The sequence below is a fragment of the Hippocampus bargibanti genome, linkage group LG03 (assembly GCF_051943395.1).
Source record: "Hippocampus bargibanti isolate YZ-2025 linkage group LG03, ASM5194339v1, whole genome shotgun sequence".
Taxonomy (NCBI): domain Eukaryota; kingdom Metazoa; phylum Chordata; class Actinopteri; order Syngnathiformes; family Syngnathidae; genus Hippocampus; species Hippocampus bargibanti.
Genome location: NC_142736.1, coordinates 16,703,965 through 16,720,660, shown reverse-complemented (window position 1 = coordinate 16,720,660; position 16,696 = coordinate 16,703,965). Strand labels below are relative to the sequence as shown.

Sequence of the window (16,696 nt, the reverse complement as noted above, 5' to 3'; positions counted from 1 at the left end):
TATTTGGAAACTTGCTGGCCTGTTTCACATTTTTGGCCAATACGGATATTATTTGAAATGGCCGAGGTGATTCTTAAAGTATTGTGCAGTCGGGCTCTCTCTCGTGGGAGACACAGTTTAGTTGTACTGCATTTACCAACGGAACTTGAGTTCAATACACTTGCATTTAATAATTTAAAATGTGTTTTTAAACACTTATTTCAATTAAGTCTTTCAAAAGTAAGTGAATTGGATACTTTTTATTGGCATTTGGCATGCTATTAATTTGAATAGATTTTTTTGGTCAATTTTCCTATATTTAAGCACAGTGTTAATGGGGGGGGGACTTTTAGGACAAAAACACCATCTGGTTTTTGATGAACACCAACTACGCATGTATAATTGAATGTTGAAGATAGTCTTACTTGAGGTGGTACTTGGCATAGGTCAGACATGGGCAAACTACGGCCCGCGGGCCACATACGGCCCGTGAGGCTTTTCAATCCGGCCCGCCGAACTTGCCCAAATTATAGTACAGTGTCTAAAACTCATGACAAAAAGCTAGCGAACAACAGGGCAGATAACTGAAAAGTTACCTGCCCCATTTTTCACAACTTGAAGCAAAATGAAACCAATCCCATTAAAAAAACATTGTCACAAAGTATAAAGTTTTTTTTTAAATCAAGAATGCACCAACTACAAATGCTACCTTGCTTAATTTACGGCAAATGCGCATAGCTGTAAATTTTGCTACAGTAGTCGATTGCCATTGTGGTGCACAATGCAACGTTGGCATTGCTTCCTACGAGCCACTAAGCCCCTTTCATAAGTCTCACGTACACTTTACAGTCACGGTTTAATGTAAATTTACGTTTTGTAGCGTCACATATGTTGTTAGCTTCTTTTGAATCTTTCTTCTAGTCTTAGGTTCTGTGCATCTATTTTGGAAAATGGCATGCAATTGCACGACTTTGTAACGCTTGCGAAAGTCCGGAAGAAAGAAGCAGGCTTCTGATTGGCTGCCGAGCCGAGTATGCAAATTTCAACTGCAGGTAGTCTATGTTTGTGTGCTTGGTGACGGTACACGTGTATTGTTAGCGCGTGAAAGCGAGAGCGTCAGTGAGGAGTTTGTTGAGCGCGCGGTCAGGACAAACCATCTATGATTTGGCGGAATTTAACACAAGTAGGTATTATTGAGCTTGAATATTTCGTTGTGTAATAATATGTTTTGAATGTTGAAAGTGATTCCATTTTTCAATAAATGTTGATTTCTTTAACTTTGCCCCTTCGATGGAAACTTAAAAACAGACGCAATCTTGATAAATCACAGTGCATATGTTATTTTAATCTATTTCCATTTCCTCCTCTGCGAAGTATCTGCGAAATAGTATGTAAACGCCATATTCCTTGAGACAAATTTACCTGATCAGGAATATCTTTCACATTTGAAAGACAGTTAATAAATTGGGGTCTGACTGTGCTATGAGGTTTGTACACACTACATTTAAAGGACAACCGGTACCATTTTTTTGTGTTTCCCACTGACATCAGAAAAACGTTTTATAGCATCTAAAATACCCAAATCAGGCAGGCTGATATTTTTAGTTAAATGAAAAACACCAATAAAAATGACTTCAAAATGAATCCGGAAATGGCCAGTTTCAGAAGGTCCCACCCCCTTGTTCGTGACGTCACGCCAAGACGTCTTGCCTTGCTCGAGAATCAAAACAATGGCTTCAGATTCGGAGAAGATGTTTTCTTGTTCTTGTTCTTCTGAAGAGGAAAGCATAAATGTTTGCAATTGATTCTAGGAGTCCTCCCATATCAATTCGAGCCGTGAAGGACAGAAATGTAGCACCCAGAAAAAGCAGAAGATTGCGCCCAAGCTCCGTTGGAAATGGGCTGATTTGTCAGCTGGGAATTTGTGTCAGCGAATATCAAATAGTTGTCTTGGTGCAACACACAACGATTCACCATGGCGTTATTTATGTGTTTTCCTTCTAATTTCACCATCAACACGGATCAACACGGATCAGGGGCGGTCCAAACGTGACGTCACATGGGGATCGTCATCAACTCGAAAACTAGACTTCATGAATATTCAGCGCAAGTCTTAAACCGTAAACTATAGCTATATGCTGTGGAATCTTTGTAAAATACGCTCAGTCGAAGTCATTTGAAGTGATTTTATAAATTATGGACATAACTTGTTCGGAGTATTTCCGGCCCAAACACTCCCTCCAAATGCTCCTGGCCCCTCTGTCAAATTTTAGAACCCAATGCGGCCCGCGAGTCAAAAAGTTTGCCCACCCCTGGCATAGGTACTTGGCATCTTAAATTAAGAATCAGTGGGAATTAGGCCGAAAATAACCCTGATTGGATTCATTCATTGATTGGTGTTTCATCTCAAATATCTTATTCGATCAAAATAGCCCTTACCAGGAGAGACATCCCGTGAGTAGGATGGTCCGAGGCCATTTTTAGGTGCACCTGTGACTCGATAGCCTGTGATGGGTCCTCGAGCAGGGGACCAGCGGACAGTGATTGCGTTGTCGCTCACATCAGTCACATCCATGTGAGCAGGCGGCTCAATATCTACACCACAAACATAATTTCAAACATTCATCGGTTAGTGCATGTGTGTGTGTATTATGTGGTTGTGTATTCTTTTCATTTCTTTACCCGTCTTGTGTGTGATGTACACCGGGGTGTTGGAGGCAGGATTATCCCCTCGGCCAGTAACGGCATAAACTGTGATGGTGTAGTCGCTACCTGGCTGCAGATCAGTGATAGTTGCGGTGGTCTGAGTGCCTGGGATGGTGAACTCTTGAGGCGCACTCCCATCTGGAAATCGACAGAAAAACCCACTTTTGATTGTGCATGCAAAATGTAGAAATGGCAAATTTTTCATGCAAATTGGTCAGTAATTTACCAAATGATATGCTGGTTCTTCATTGAAATTTAAATATAGATTCCCATAACTTCAATGGAAATTTCAATGTCAAATATTTTTAATATTATTATAAGTTTAACTACCCATGAAAATTTACCAAAATGTTCCAGAGGTTAATTAAGTTGGAAAAAATGCAGTCGTATTTCCTGGGATGTGTGTAATTATTGTTGTAAAAATTTCGCAGAAGAAAACAGACCTGTGCCTCTATAAGTGATGCGGTATTGATTGACGGCAACAGAGGGAGCATCCCAGCGAATGGTGATGCTTGTGGGCGAGGATGACACAACTTCCAAGTCAGTGGGAGCATCAGAAACTGGAAAAGACAAGATTCATTATGTTTAAATTGCATGACAAGACAAATAATATTCTCACTGCTTGATTTACTAAAGGTAAAAGAGGCACAAACTTGCTGGTACCCCCAAAGAGACGTGGGAGCTGATTGCCATGATGCTAAAAGAAATGATAAATAATTGCGTGTTTTCTGGATTTTGTATGGGAGAAAGGTGCACATTTCTCCCCATCCAAAACAGTAGAGCCGGGCGACCGCTAATTGTCTCTGAGAACGTGATTGCAACCACCTGGGAATGGCCAATTGCCGCTTGGTCCTGATTGTCCAGAAGCTCAGGTGAACCACCTTTAAAACCAGACTGAGGAAGTCACTTCGAGGAGGAGGAGGAGGAGGAGGAGGAAGAGGAGGAAGAGGAAGAGGACGAGAGGACGAGGAGGAGGAGGAGGAAAAGGAAAAGGAAAAGGAGGAAGAAGAAGAGGGAGAAAGGACAGCCTGGAGAGCAGTGTTACCTGTGGTCTGCCGAAAACTGATATCCACCACGACTTCAAATAAAGAAAACTCAAAATATCCTTCCTGGATATGGCTGAGTCAACTTTTATCATTTTTCCACCTGCTTGCTGTCTCATCGCATAACACTGATGTACTAAATAATGCCGACAAGTTTTTTTTTCCATAGAGTGTCTGAAAACCTGCTGTTGACTGGAACCGCTGTGAATAACATGACTGTTGTGTGTGTGAATAGAAACTAATGACTTGATTAAAAATGATTGAAAAAAAAAATGTTGAGACATCTGGTCAGTTCAGCAATATAATTTTGTAGCTTCTGAATGATCTACCAACAGCATCAACAGTCATGTTAGAGTAGACATGCAATTTCCACTGACAAACTAAACTAAATCAGTGTGGTCAAGACACTCACTCGTGGCCTGTGTGCCAGTCAGAGGTTGACTGTCCTGATTGCCCTTGACAGCGTACACAGCAATGAGATATTCGGTCTCCGGAGTCAATCCAGTCAAAGTGTAATGAGTCCTGCTGGGAGGAAGTCTCTCGTCCTTGGTGCGCCCACCGCTCGTCTTCTGATGGCGGATCCGATAACCCGTGATACTAGCGGACGGAGCCCGCCAGTGAATGGTGAAGGAATTGGTTTGAATGTCAGAAAAGTCCAAGGCAGTTGGGGAATCCAGAGCTGGAAGGAGAAAACTTTATTTTAAAACATATTCAAGGTGATCGATCGAAAGGCACAGCATGTGCATTGCTGTTGCTTGCCGGCTATAAAAAAATTACATTCATGGATGTATTTTTTGTTTTTATTTTTGCTTTCATTTAGTCTTTGTTGACACTAATAGCTGGATCTTTCTCTGCATGTCAAGGATATTCAATGAATGTCCGACATTCTATATTGTTATGTACAGTACCACCTTAATGACAAGACATTATCTGCCACTCACTTGTCCTCTGTGTTCCTGTGGCTGGATAGCTCTCTCGCTCTCCATAAATGTACACCACACTAATGCGATATTCTGTATCAGGAAGCAAGTCTGCACAAATGGGAACGTATGCATTTAGTGAGAAGACAGTAGCTGGAAAGAACTTAAACCATACAAAAAAAAAGTTTGGTGCTGAGTTGTGTCTTACTCTGCAGCAAGAAAGTGTTAGAGGCTCCGCCCACATTGACCTCTTTAATGTCATGGTCTTCTGTCACAGGATTGAAGCGGATGACGAAGCGAGAAATGTCGCTCGGGGTGGCAACGTGCGGGACTGTCCACGTGACCCTGATGTGGTCAGGACCCACTCCGCCAAATTGCAAGTTGGTGGGAGCAGGAATCACTGATGATACAAGGGATGAGCAGGCTTCAATTCATGTACAAAAATACTTCATACAATAACACTTCACAGAATCCTTCTACAGCGGTTCCTTAATTTATGAGTTTATCAATTTCAGACTTTTTGGGGCTGCCATTTGATCAATTTTTTTGGCTGGCGTCATGAGCAAAGTTTTCACATGAGCTATGGCAGCAGCAGACAAAGTGCCAAAGTCCTTGTACCGTTGTGTTTTGCATTGACTTGACAGTCACCCGAGCAATATATTTTTCTTACTATTAGGTTTATGAGAAAACTAAAAATAAGTGGAAAATAATGTGTGATGTGCAGTCTGAACAATTCTTCAAAAAAGAAGCCATGCGTGCTTGCATCAAGCTATTTATTGCAATAGGAAGTTTACTGTAAAACTTGACAACTAAACCACATTGCTTTGTTTGAAAATCTGCTCTTAAATTTCAATGTCCATTGAATTACATAAAAATAAAATTCGATTTAAATGTTATTACTGTGTGTTAGTGTACAGTACAATACTGTAATGTACTATTGTATATATTGTGGTATTTTCAGGGTAATTTTGGGTGGGTTAGAAAGTATTAATAGCATTTGCATTGATTTTAATAGGAAACACTGATTCAAGATACGAGCGATTGGAGGTATGAAGACGGTCATGGAACAAAATTGACTCATAAATCATGGCACCACTGTTCAGTATGTGCATCATTCCAGAATTGAAGGACATCATCTCTCCCTGCTCATCCGTGCACAAAATATAGAAACATGCACTTGCTGTGTAAATTGTAGCTGTGCCGAGACAGTAGTAAAAGTGATTCCAAAATATAATTTAAATTATCAAAAAGGTCTAGCGCACCCACCTCGCATGATTTTCCACCCAAACCCTCTCATCGCTTTCTCTTGATCATCAATTTACATCACAAGTAAAATAAATTCCAATTTTAGCATGCTTTTTTATTAGTTTGTTGATATCTTCCTTGTTCAAACATTGTTTACTCACAGACATATTTTGAGTACATTTGGAGTAATTATGATAGAAGGGTTTCAGCTAGGATGAAATGAAAAGTGGATAAAACAGTAGTGAGACCAGCCACGATGTTTGCACTGGACACAGTGCCACTGAAGAAAAGACAGGAAGCAGAGCTGGAGGTAGCGGAGCTGAAGATGTTGAGGTCTTCTTTGGGAGTGACCAGGTTGGATAGGATCAGGAATGAGTACATTAGAGGGACAACTCATATTAGAGGCTTTGGAGAGAAAGTCAGAGAGGCCAGACTGAGATGGTTTGGACGTGTCCAGAGGAGAGAGAGTGACTATATCGGGAGAAGGATGCTGAGCCTTGAACTGCCAGGCAGGAGACAGAGAGGAAGACCGTAGAGGAGGTTTATGGATGTTATCAAAGAGGACATGAAGGTAGCTGGTGTGAGAGAAGAGGATGCACAAAACCGGGTGAGATGGAGCACACTGATTCGCTGTGGCGACCCCTGAAAGGAAAAGCCCAAAGGAAAAGAAGAAGGACACATCTACATTCGAATTAAAACCTTTTCAGCCACCAAGAGTGACCTGCAGAAGTGACCTCAAGCTAAATGCTCTGACCATGGATATGTTCAGTCATTCCTCACCTCTGGTTTCATACTATTTATTTATTTATTTATTTCAAAACATAGACCGTGTTACTATACTGTCATTAAAATAGTCATTTATAACAAATATATAGTCAAGTTTGTTTTTGAACAGTTAGCTTCAAAGCATACACGGCTAGCATATACTGAGCAACAACTAAATTTAGAGCAGATTTATGTAATTATGTATGTTTATTTTATTGTAATATGAAACCTAAATGAATATTCAAATGAAATGTACCCTTTTTTTAATTGTTAATGTAGTTTGGAATATTTTTAAAGATATGATTTCCAAGGACAGTGATACATCGGTTTACGAACCCCTTTCTGTCGAACTTTTCGGTTTACGAACGTTAAATTTATGAAAATTTTACCTTGGCATAGGAACTATTTTTCGGGATACACACGGAGCGCCATAATGAGTTTGCAAATGAGCCCGTTCTCTGCAAAAATGGCAGCCGACTTTTCTTTTGTACTTTGTATCTCTAACGGGTTTGCATCAACCACAGCACGATATCTGTCATGACAAATAATATATGTCGCTTTGTGCCTCTTCATGTTCAAGGTGGAACATTACCTTTTTTTTGACATAGCAAAAAACAGAAAACTAATTGTTGACTTTTAAAAATATTGATGCCAAAATTGTCCTGCAATTCTGGAATAAGTCGTGCAAAACAAGATTTCATTTTCAAATTGCAACATTCTCATCAATTGTGTGATTAAAACTCTCGTTCTTCTCACACATAGAGTGAAATGTTGAAATCACCCGCTTGAGTTTGCTTTGTGTGTGTGGTTGGCTTGCTTTCCCCCTCCTCCGTAACCGCGACGATACTGACGTCGTAGTCCACGCCAGGCTCCAAACCACGAAGCGTGTAATAACCAGCTGCTGCATCCACCATATCTTGAAATATGGGTATACTCTCGCCCGCCGTCGTTACAGTTATCCGGTAACCCGTTAGGGTGGAATAGTTCAGAGGGATCCAGCGCAGGCCAATGGTGGTGTCAGTTATGTCGACAAAGTGAATATGTCTTGGTGGACGGATGTCTGCAAGGGTTAGCCCAGGTGCAAAGCGCAAGCAACATTAGAAAGACATAAAGACGATGATTACCATACACAGATTATGAATTTAAAGTAATTAAACATTCAGTGCCAGCACGGATACTTTTAACATTCAGATCTCACGAAAAATCAACACTTGTGGGCATGCTCCACTCATTTGATTATGACACACAAGACCTTCATGCAAATGTTAGCCAAAGACCCCCAGCAGGTTATGATGGAGAAGCCTGAATTAAACTGCAGATAACATTTGTTAAAAAAAAACAAACAAAAACTATAGCGTCATGTTTTTGAAAAATTGTCTTGCAATCAGACTTTGGCAGCAGACAGCGTAGATTTTCAGGAATTAAAAAAGGGATTTTGCTCATTTATTATAATGTTAAGAGGAGTATATTGCATTGGAAGAACGAGTGATCATAAACTACCACCATTTATCACGGGGGTTTATTTCCACGATTCTGTCTACGTTCCATCAATTGCAATAAAATAAACAGGCTTCCAACAAGAAAGTTTAAACTGTCCTCTGGATGACACCAAATAAAATATCACACAATGTCATCGTTTAAGAAAACGCTTTAATATAGTACTTGAGTACTTTTCCAGAAATCTACACCAGGCTTTACTTGTTTTTTTTCTGACAATTTCTTATTTTTATTTTATATTTCCAAATTGTGACCTGTCCTTCAGACTCACTTTGTCAAGATATGTGATGACTCTTTGTGGTTGGCTCCACTTCAGCCAACTTCAAAAGTGTGTGCCTGAAAGCAGCATATGTCGCGATCTTGTATGTATGTTTCTGTTATTATTAAATATATATTTTTTAATGTATTATTTCCGTCGCTTCTAATTATGCCTACACTTCCCACTCTCCGCCAACCCTCACGGATGACATAAAGCGAGTTAAACGCAACCATTGTTAACACCTTTGATCAATTGAACTCTTGGAGGACTTTGAAAGCAGAACAAAACAGGGACAGCAGCAACGCAGAGGAACGTAAAGCAGAGAGGATTCAGAACAATGGCAACAAATGTATAGGTTTAAGACAATCGTTTTGATATTCTCTGCGCAAAACACGATTTGTTTAGCCTCAAAACCTAACTGTTCTGTCACTCGTAAATCACGTGACAAACACACACAGCTTTTGAACAGCGGCCCCCATTTCAAGCTCAGATAACTCCAGATCCATTGAACTTAGGATTTAACTCTTTTTTACTGATGAAAGAAGAGTCTTAATGTTTCTTACATTGCACACAACTGCCAATGGCGCACAACATTTACTAGTTACCAATGTAGCATTTTTTTTACTGTCAGAACACATCGTTTTAAATCTACAGTATTCATTTACATCTGCCCCACAAAATCTTTTTGATCTTTGTCTGAAAGTTGTTGCCAGATGATGTGCTAAAATGTGTCCACTCAAGCGCCAGGATTTTTGTCATTTTCACTCAAATTGCAGGACCCACAGAATATTGAGTTTTCGGACTAAACATTTGATGCAATGTAAGAAACATTAAGACTCTCTTCTTTCATCAGTAAAAAAAGAGTTAAATCCTAAGTTCAATGGATCTGGAGTTATCTGGGCTTGAAATGGAGACAGCTGTACAAAAGGCAAATGCTGCCGCCTGTTTGGAGGGAAAGGCATTGTCTGACTAGCACTTGCTGAAAAAGCAAAACCCGAACAAATTCGTGAATGGTGCTCCATGTTATGCTTTTCAATTCCCGAATAAATTCAGGAATGGCAGTGAATGAGTTAAATATATTTTTCTTTTGGCCAGAGATGGTGCCCTCAACTGTCTTAATTTAATTTTGTTCAGCAGATTGCTCCAGTATGAAACTCTAATCTTCATTCTGCGCACAAAAAAAACAATGGCTGTGGGGAAATAAAGATCATCTGTGTATTCCCTGATCTCATCCAGGTAATTCTCTCATCACTCACATTGAAACACACTTGGTTCTCGCTACACAAGAGTGCAGTCTTCATTCAGAGTGTGTCAAGGCCTTTCCATGTCACACTTACCAGGTGTGATAACAGTGGACACTGGCACACTTTCCAAATGGTCCTTGACGGTGAAGACGCTTATGTTGTACTCCACCCCGAGATTCAGGTTCTCCAGCATGCACGAGGTTTGATCAGCCCTCACAAACTCCTCGATGCTGTTTCCTTTCTGGCCACTGGTGGGCGTGCTGGATACTCTGTAGCCGGTGATGTCTGTCGAGTGAGGGGGTGGAAAAGGAAGTCAGATTTTCCTCATTCATGAGCCACTGTGAGAAGTCTTTTTGACTTTTAAGCCAGGAAAGGTGCTTTCACATTTCAAAGTCTAGACTTTGTGGGCTCTGAGCAATAGGGTCAATATTTACCTGGAGTTTTGGAGGCTGTCCAGTGGACTGTGAGATCTCCCGTGTCAGAATTAGACTGGACTCTCAGGTCAGTGGGAGGGGACAAGGCTGCAAAAAGACCACGGAACAACTATTGGGACATTGAGTCTGTGTAAAACAATCATTCATTTGTGCCTGATAAGGACTTGGTTCACATAGATCCCAAAAATGGGTGCTAAATTGCGTGTTCATGTTTAGAGATTTAATGGTGTGTGTGATCTACAGTACTAAGACAACAGCACAAGTGGCAAAATATGTCCAATAAATCCAGTCCCAGTAGAAGAAGGAAACTAACCTTGGATTATATGTACAGTACATATCTCCCATTGGCTGTCAATGTTTCATAAAAGAGGGGCCAAGTGATAGTTACTCACAAGTGACCACGTTGCGAGTGATGGCGTTTCCACGGGGGCGTCCATTGAAGATGGGCTGAACGCTGTATGTGTATTGAGTTCCAGGAATCAAACCGGTTACATAAAGGCGTCCGGTGTCAGAGGTTCTGTGTCTTGGAGTCTCTCCTTGCTGACTGGGGAGCACAGAGAGCTGGAAAAAAGATCAGGTCACTAAATGAGAAGAGCACGCATGACTGTAGACCGCCAAGACATTACATCATAGTGATGAGCCTCTCATACAGATCAAATTTATGCTCCTCGTGAAAAGTTAGTGACATTGGGATTTTGGCCACCCTAATTTCAGGCTGCGGAACTTATTTGGATATTTCTTTTTTTTTTTTAACTGCTCAATGCTTTACAACAGGGATGTCATCGTCATTTTTTGCCACGGGCCACATTATAGCTACGGTTTCCTCTCGAGGGCTGTTATGAATTTGGAGAATTTTCTACTTTCATTCCTTTCATAACTTTGCTGCTGTGAAATGTAAATTTCTCCACTGCGAGACTATTGAAGGCAAATCCAATCCAAAATCATTAGAATGTTTCATCTCCTCCACATATTACATGCAGAACACACAACAAATTAATCAATAACTATTTTTCAAAACTGAAGTCAAGAATAATGACTGTTATTGGATTGGATTGGATTGGATTGGATATGCCTTTATTAGTCTCACAGTGGTTGTGGTTTACATATGACAATTTGAAATTTTGGTTGGGACTTTAGCAAGCATCATGGCACTTGACATTCTTGATTTGCATTCGTGGGCCGAATAAAATGATGTGACGGACCAGATTTGGCCCCCGGGCCTTAAGTTTTAAACATGTGCTTTACAACGTTTTGCATAAAGATGCTGCTCTCTAACAAGGAGATGAATAGCAAAATTCTGGATGAAACCAAAACAAAAAGGCATCCTTGTGATTTTACACAATTACAGTGGAAGTACCAAAATGGGTATTGCTTATGAGTGTGTGAGTACAGGTAACATGCTATCATTCACATGAAATTCATAAAGTACTTGTTATTGTTATGGCTACTACCTTGTAGCTAAACCTGCGGACGGGTATCCAGGTGATGATAATGGAGGAATCAGTGACCTCTGTGTTGAAAGCTGGTGCATTTCCCATCTGGGGTGCTGGAAAAACAATATCACAATGACAAATCAGGAGTTTATTCCCCCCGTAGTGGATGAGGGGGGTGGGGGGTGTTCCCTGACTCCTGACTGTGACCAGCCCTAAGATGCATGGTGATGCCAAATAGGATTAGTGGAAAATGGATTGCTACTGTTGAAACCATGGAGACCGGTCTTAGTCTTCAAACCACATTTTGATTCTGTCTCGGTCTTGGTCTGGGCCTTGTCATGATCTTGGTGAGCTCCGGTGTCGAGCATAGCACAAGTGTCAATATCATCTGTTTTTTTTTCTCTGACACCCACCTGTGGTGAAATGTGTGGTCATGGGCTCACTAAGCACGCTATCCAGCTCAGAGTGCAGAGTGGCAGTATAATCAGTTTCGGGACGCAAATTCCTCAGAGCGTATTGGGTGACACCACCAGGAATTCTCTTCTCGATAGGACTGGAGCCCTCGATGCTCACAAAGAGTCGATAGCCAGACACTATGGCACGGGGAGCTTCCCAAATGACCAGAGCGCTGTCTGGGCCGATTTCAGTGAACTGTACGTTGGTGGGAGCATCCGGTTCTGGTGGGGAAGAGAAAGTAAGATGTATTGGCGTTTCTCTTTGAATATCTCCAACTTTGAAAAGACTCCTCAGAACATCACATACTGGTAAACGTCTCTCCCATGAGTGGCTCGCTTTCCACACCCCCGTTAATGGCGTAGACATAGAAGCGGTATAGCGTGCCCGGCTGCAGGTGGGTGATGTCAGCGTAGGCGTTTGGCGACACCGGCAACTGGAGGGGTCTGATCTCTGTGCCATCAGGCCCGACGGGCGAAAAGGTGACTCTGTAACCCGTCACCTCGCTGGGTGGCCCATTCCATGTGATGGTGATCTTCACATCTGTGACCTCATAAAATTGAAGGTCGGTGGGGGCGGCCACCTCCTCTGTGACAAAAAAAAAAACAAATCGAAATGAATTGACAAAATAGAATAAAAAAATAATTGGGGTTTTTCACATTAGTAGAAAAATGAATCATTTTGTGACTTTGCATTGTTTATATATACATGTCTCAAGGAAGAAAAATGAAGAGTCTGCTGGAGAACTTTCAGTTCATGCCAACAAAGAGAAGTGATTATGGGAGGTAAAATGTCATGTTCCAGATTAAACAGATGTCAGAACAGAAATGTGCTTCAACATAACTATTTCCAGATTCTGGCTTCACTTTTTAAAGCCTAATAAACAGTTTTTATCTTGACAAGTGAATAATCCAGCTGCAAATGTGATAAGGACTGATAGAGCGTTTTTCTTGGTGATAGTTGTGTGTGTTCACATTTCTTTCTCTTAATCTGTACATGTGTCACACAGAGGTCATTTAGGTGTACTAAAATTACAGAAACAAAAAAAACATCGACCAGTTCACGTCTTCTTTCACCTGGTTGAGAAGATCCAGCTGTCTGGACCTGGGCAAAAACAGGCTGACTCTCCTGGTTCTCCTCTACGGCAAAGATGCTGATGTTGTACAGCACACCGGGGTGAAGGTCAACTAGGGTCACTGATGTCTCTGTGTCTGGCAGGTTGAGTTCGGTGCTGCTGCCCTCCACGGAAGGCGTATACACCACACGATAACCTCATTGTGGACACAGATGTGGACCGTCAACAACTATACACGTACTGTACAACTTTAGATATCCGCGGTGACAACACTCCATATGGGAAGAACAGAAAATCATGAGAGTAAACAGGAATTTTCAAAATTAAACATTGGTTTATCGTAAAGAAAATTCACTGTTTTTGGGGAAAATATGTTTGATTATAATCCGGAATAAAACAACTAAATATTGTGCAATTACAGTGATACCTTGACTCCCGAGCGTCCCAACGTACGAAATATTCAGTCTATGAGCCTTCATATCAGTGAGACACCTTGCCATTATAATACCCTTGATTTCATGTTGATTTCCCAAACATTCCCACAATTCCTGAGGAACATTGCCTCAAACTTTGTGGAAATGTATCGAACATCATCTCCCGCTGAAAACACATAAAACCAAAATTTGATTACCAGTAATAGGAGCTTGAGGTCTGGACCATCTAATGCGGATTGACGTCTCTGCGACATCATCGATAGCGTGCTGAGCGGGAGTGTCGGGAGCTGGGGGAAAAAGACGGGAATATTGAAATGTGTTTTCATTTGAAAGACTTCTAAAAGGACAATCGAGCTCATATTCGGAAAATAAAAGCCGCGAGGCTCAAGCACCATCACGTTTTGAAAAAGTTAAGGTATAGTGTTTTTCTTTTTCTTCTTTTTTTGAGGGGTTGGGGGTTGTTATAGTCAGCAATAATCGTTAACTTACAGTATGTACATGAGCAGACTAATGTGAAACCTGAATTTATTGACACTGAAATGAGTCTTTTTGCAAATTATATCCGGAACATTTGGAAATTTGTAATTGAAAATCATTTCGTTGGTGATGAAGAGTTTTAAGATCGAATGATTGAATCAATAAAGAAATAAAGAAGTACATGTAATAGGTAAAACGTTACATCAATTTGGTCATGTCAGGAAATAATGAAGAAAATAATGGAAAACAATTTGGGGGAGTGTGAAAATGCTTGAGTCAACCCATAGCTCTATGGCATCGACAAGGTAGCGCTTCGCCGCCAACTTGTGGCATGTACAGTAATTATAAACCATTTTCACAGTGGAAGGCTCAGTCCCTGGGAATAATTTCATTTAGTTTTTTTCATGATTTCCTATGGAAAAACTGAATCTTCTAGGCAAATCGGATTGGAAAAGACACTGTTTTTAAGGGTTGCGCTGTCCAGCACTTATTTTTACCTGTCGTCTGGGATGTTGACAGGATGAGGGTGGCATCGCCCTCATCTGGAAGCTCATAGACATTGACGTTGTATCTGCGCCCTGGCAGAAGGTTATCGATGGTGACAGAATTGGATGTTCCAGGAAGGTCTGAAACAGATCACGTCAAAGTTATGGCACAAACACCCCTCCTCCATTTTGGAACTCCACATGCGCAAGAGCTTTCTCTGAATTTACCCAAGACTTGCCGCTGTGCACCCTCCTCACTGAGCTCATACTCCACTCTGAAGCCAGAGATGGTGGCCGAGGCCGAAGTCCAAGACACGACGAAGCTGTTTGAAGTGATTTCCGTCACAGATTCTGACGTGTCAACCAGCGGCGGAGGCTTGTTCGTCTCTCCCTCGGAGGTTTCCACTTGAGAGAAGAAGAGATATTTTTTAGTTATATAACATTACATTTAATGAAGATGTAAAGTTGAACGTATATAAATAATCACCAATGAGGTTCATCAGGCATCCTGAGAGAACTGTCCGTATGAAAAGTGGTTTGATCCTTTATGCAATATTCTTGATAATCATTTAAAAGTATGCTCTTTGTCCCCACCATCAAGATTTGTAGGACGACTGTGAGACCATTATTATTATTATTATTATTATTATTATTATTATTATTATTATTATTATTATTATTATTATTTTTACAGCTACTAATTGCTGCCCTCCTCTACTTTCAGAACTCAGGTCATAAAACTTTGGTATACTTGTTGAACGGGGGTGTCAAACTCATTTTTGCCGCGGGCCACATTGTACTTACGGTTTCCACTCGAGGGCCATTATGAATTTGGGGAAACCATTACAATGTTTCATCTCATCCACATATAACACATGGAGCACACAACAAAATAATGGATAACTAGTTTTCAAATCTGAAATGACTGTTATTGTGGTTTACATACAACAATTAGAATTTTTAGTTCGGACTTTAGCAAGCATCATGGAACTTAACATGCTTGATTTGCTTTGCCAAATAAAATGATGTGGTGGGCCAGATATGGCCCCCTGGCCTTGACTTTGACACTTGTGTTGTAGTACTACTAAAGCATGTGTTACTAGTGATGTAAAACTCTCCACTTAATTACAGTTTGATGCAACCGGGATCCCAGGTGAGACTGGTCTGTGGCACAGACATACAAGTTTACTTATATGGTTCATGTATTTATTGGTCAAAAGTGGCGCTACTCGTGAGAAAAAGAAACATTTGTAAGTCATAGTCATTCCATTAGTGCAGCTTAATCAATCCACTACACTGCTGAAGTTGTACTGTTATCACTTAAAGGACAACCGACATCTCCGGACAAGTTGTGTCCATAATTTGTAAAATGGCTTCAAATGATTTCTACTGGGCGTATTTTAATAAGATTCTACCGCATATAGCTTTATTTTACGCGTTAAGACTCGCGCTGAACATTCAGGAAGTCTTGTTTTTGAGTTGGTGACGAGTCCGTACGTGACGTCAGAAAAGGACAGCCTCCTCACAGTAAAAAAGACGCATTGTAGCGTCTTTCCATCACGTCAATGTATTTTGCTGTACTGTTTTTTTTAAAACCATGTCTTACAGCCAAAAGCCGCATGCAGAGGGAGGCAAACTCCATGGAAAGAATGTATCAGCCTGTGGAAACGGGCTGATTCATTTCTCACCGGAGCTGGTCGCCATTTTTCTGCCTCTTATTGGGTGAGACATTCCCCCCCACCCGTTTGCCTCAAAATGGCCCAAATAAATTCTTTAATCGATTGCAAGCATGTATGCTTTGCTCATCAGGACTATTTGAATCATATTCATAACTGGATGTGTAACAAGAAAGCATATTCTCCGAATCTGAAGCCATTGTTTTGATTCTCCAGCAATGCAAGGCGTCTTTGTGTGATGTCACGAAATATATTTTACGTTTTAATACTCGCGCTGAATATTCAGGAAGTCTTGTTTTTGAGTTGGTGACGAGTCCTGACGTCACGTCACGGAAGAAACGCCCCTGACCAAGAAAGGACACACAATGCATTTTGCGGTACTTTGTTTGGTCTGAAAAGTTCGTGTTGATCCGTGTTGATGGCGAAATTAGAAGGAAAACACATAAATAACGCGATGGTGAATCGTTGTGCTTTTCACCAAGACAACTATTTGATATTCACTGAACACAAATTCCAAGCAGACAAATAAGCCCATTTCCAACGGAGCTCTGCCGCCATCTTCTGCATTTTC

At 40.9% G+C, this 16,696-nt stretch overlaps 1 protein-coding gene across 2 annotated transcripts in view; it reads right to left on the bottom strand.

The window, feature by feature from the left end:
• Positions 1-16,696, bottom strand: part of fn1b (fibronectin 1b) — a 41,705-nt gene that overhangs the window by 12,054 nt on the left and 12,955 nt on the right. The window contains exons 15-31 of one of the 2 annotated variants that reach the window (XM_088992270.1): positions 14,678-14,854; positions 14,462-14,590; positions 13,685-13,774; positions 13,055-13,249; positions 12,288-12,566; positions 11,939-12,202; positions 11,544-11,638; positions 10,485-10,653; positions 10,093-10,179; positions 9,752-9,943; positions 7,440-7,718; positions 4,857-5,048; positions 4,670-4,759; positions 4,141-4,407; positions 3,129-3,245; positions 2,662-2,823; positions 2,419-2,574 (exon numbers count right to left, since the gene is read on the bottom strand). In XM_088992270.1, coding sequence (XP_088848396.1) covers positions 2,419-2,574; positions 2,662-2,823; positions 3,129-3,245; positions 4,141-4,407; positions 4,670-4,759; positions 4,857-5,048; positions 7,440-7,718; positions 9,752-9,943; positions 10,093-10,179; positions 10,485-10,653; positions 11,544-11,638; positions 11,939-12,202; positions 12,288-12,566; positions 13,055-13,249; positions 13,685-13,774; positions 14,462-14,590; positions 14,678-14,854 — 2,940 coding nt within the window. The remainder of the gene's footprint in view (positions 1-2,418; positions 2,575-2,661; positions 2,824-3,128; positions 3,246-4,140; positions 4,408-4,669; positions 4,760-4,856; positions 5,049-7,439; positions 7,719-9,751; positions 9,944-10,092; positions 10,180-10,484; positions 10,654-11,543; positions 11,639-11,938; positions 12,203-12,287; positions 12,567-13,054; positions 13,250-13,684; positions 13,775-14,461; positions 14,591-14,677; positions 14,855-16,696) is intronic. The other variant, XM_088992271.1, reaches the window with a different exon arrangement.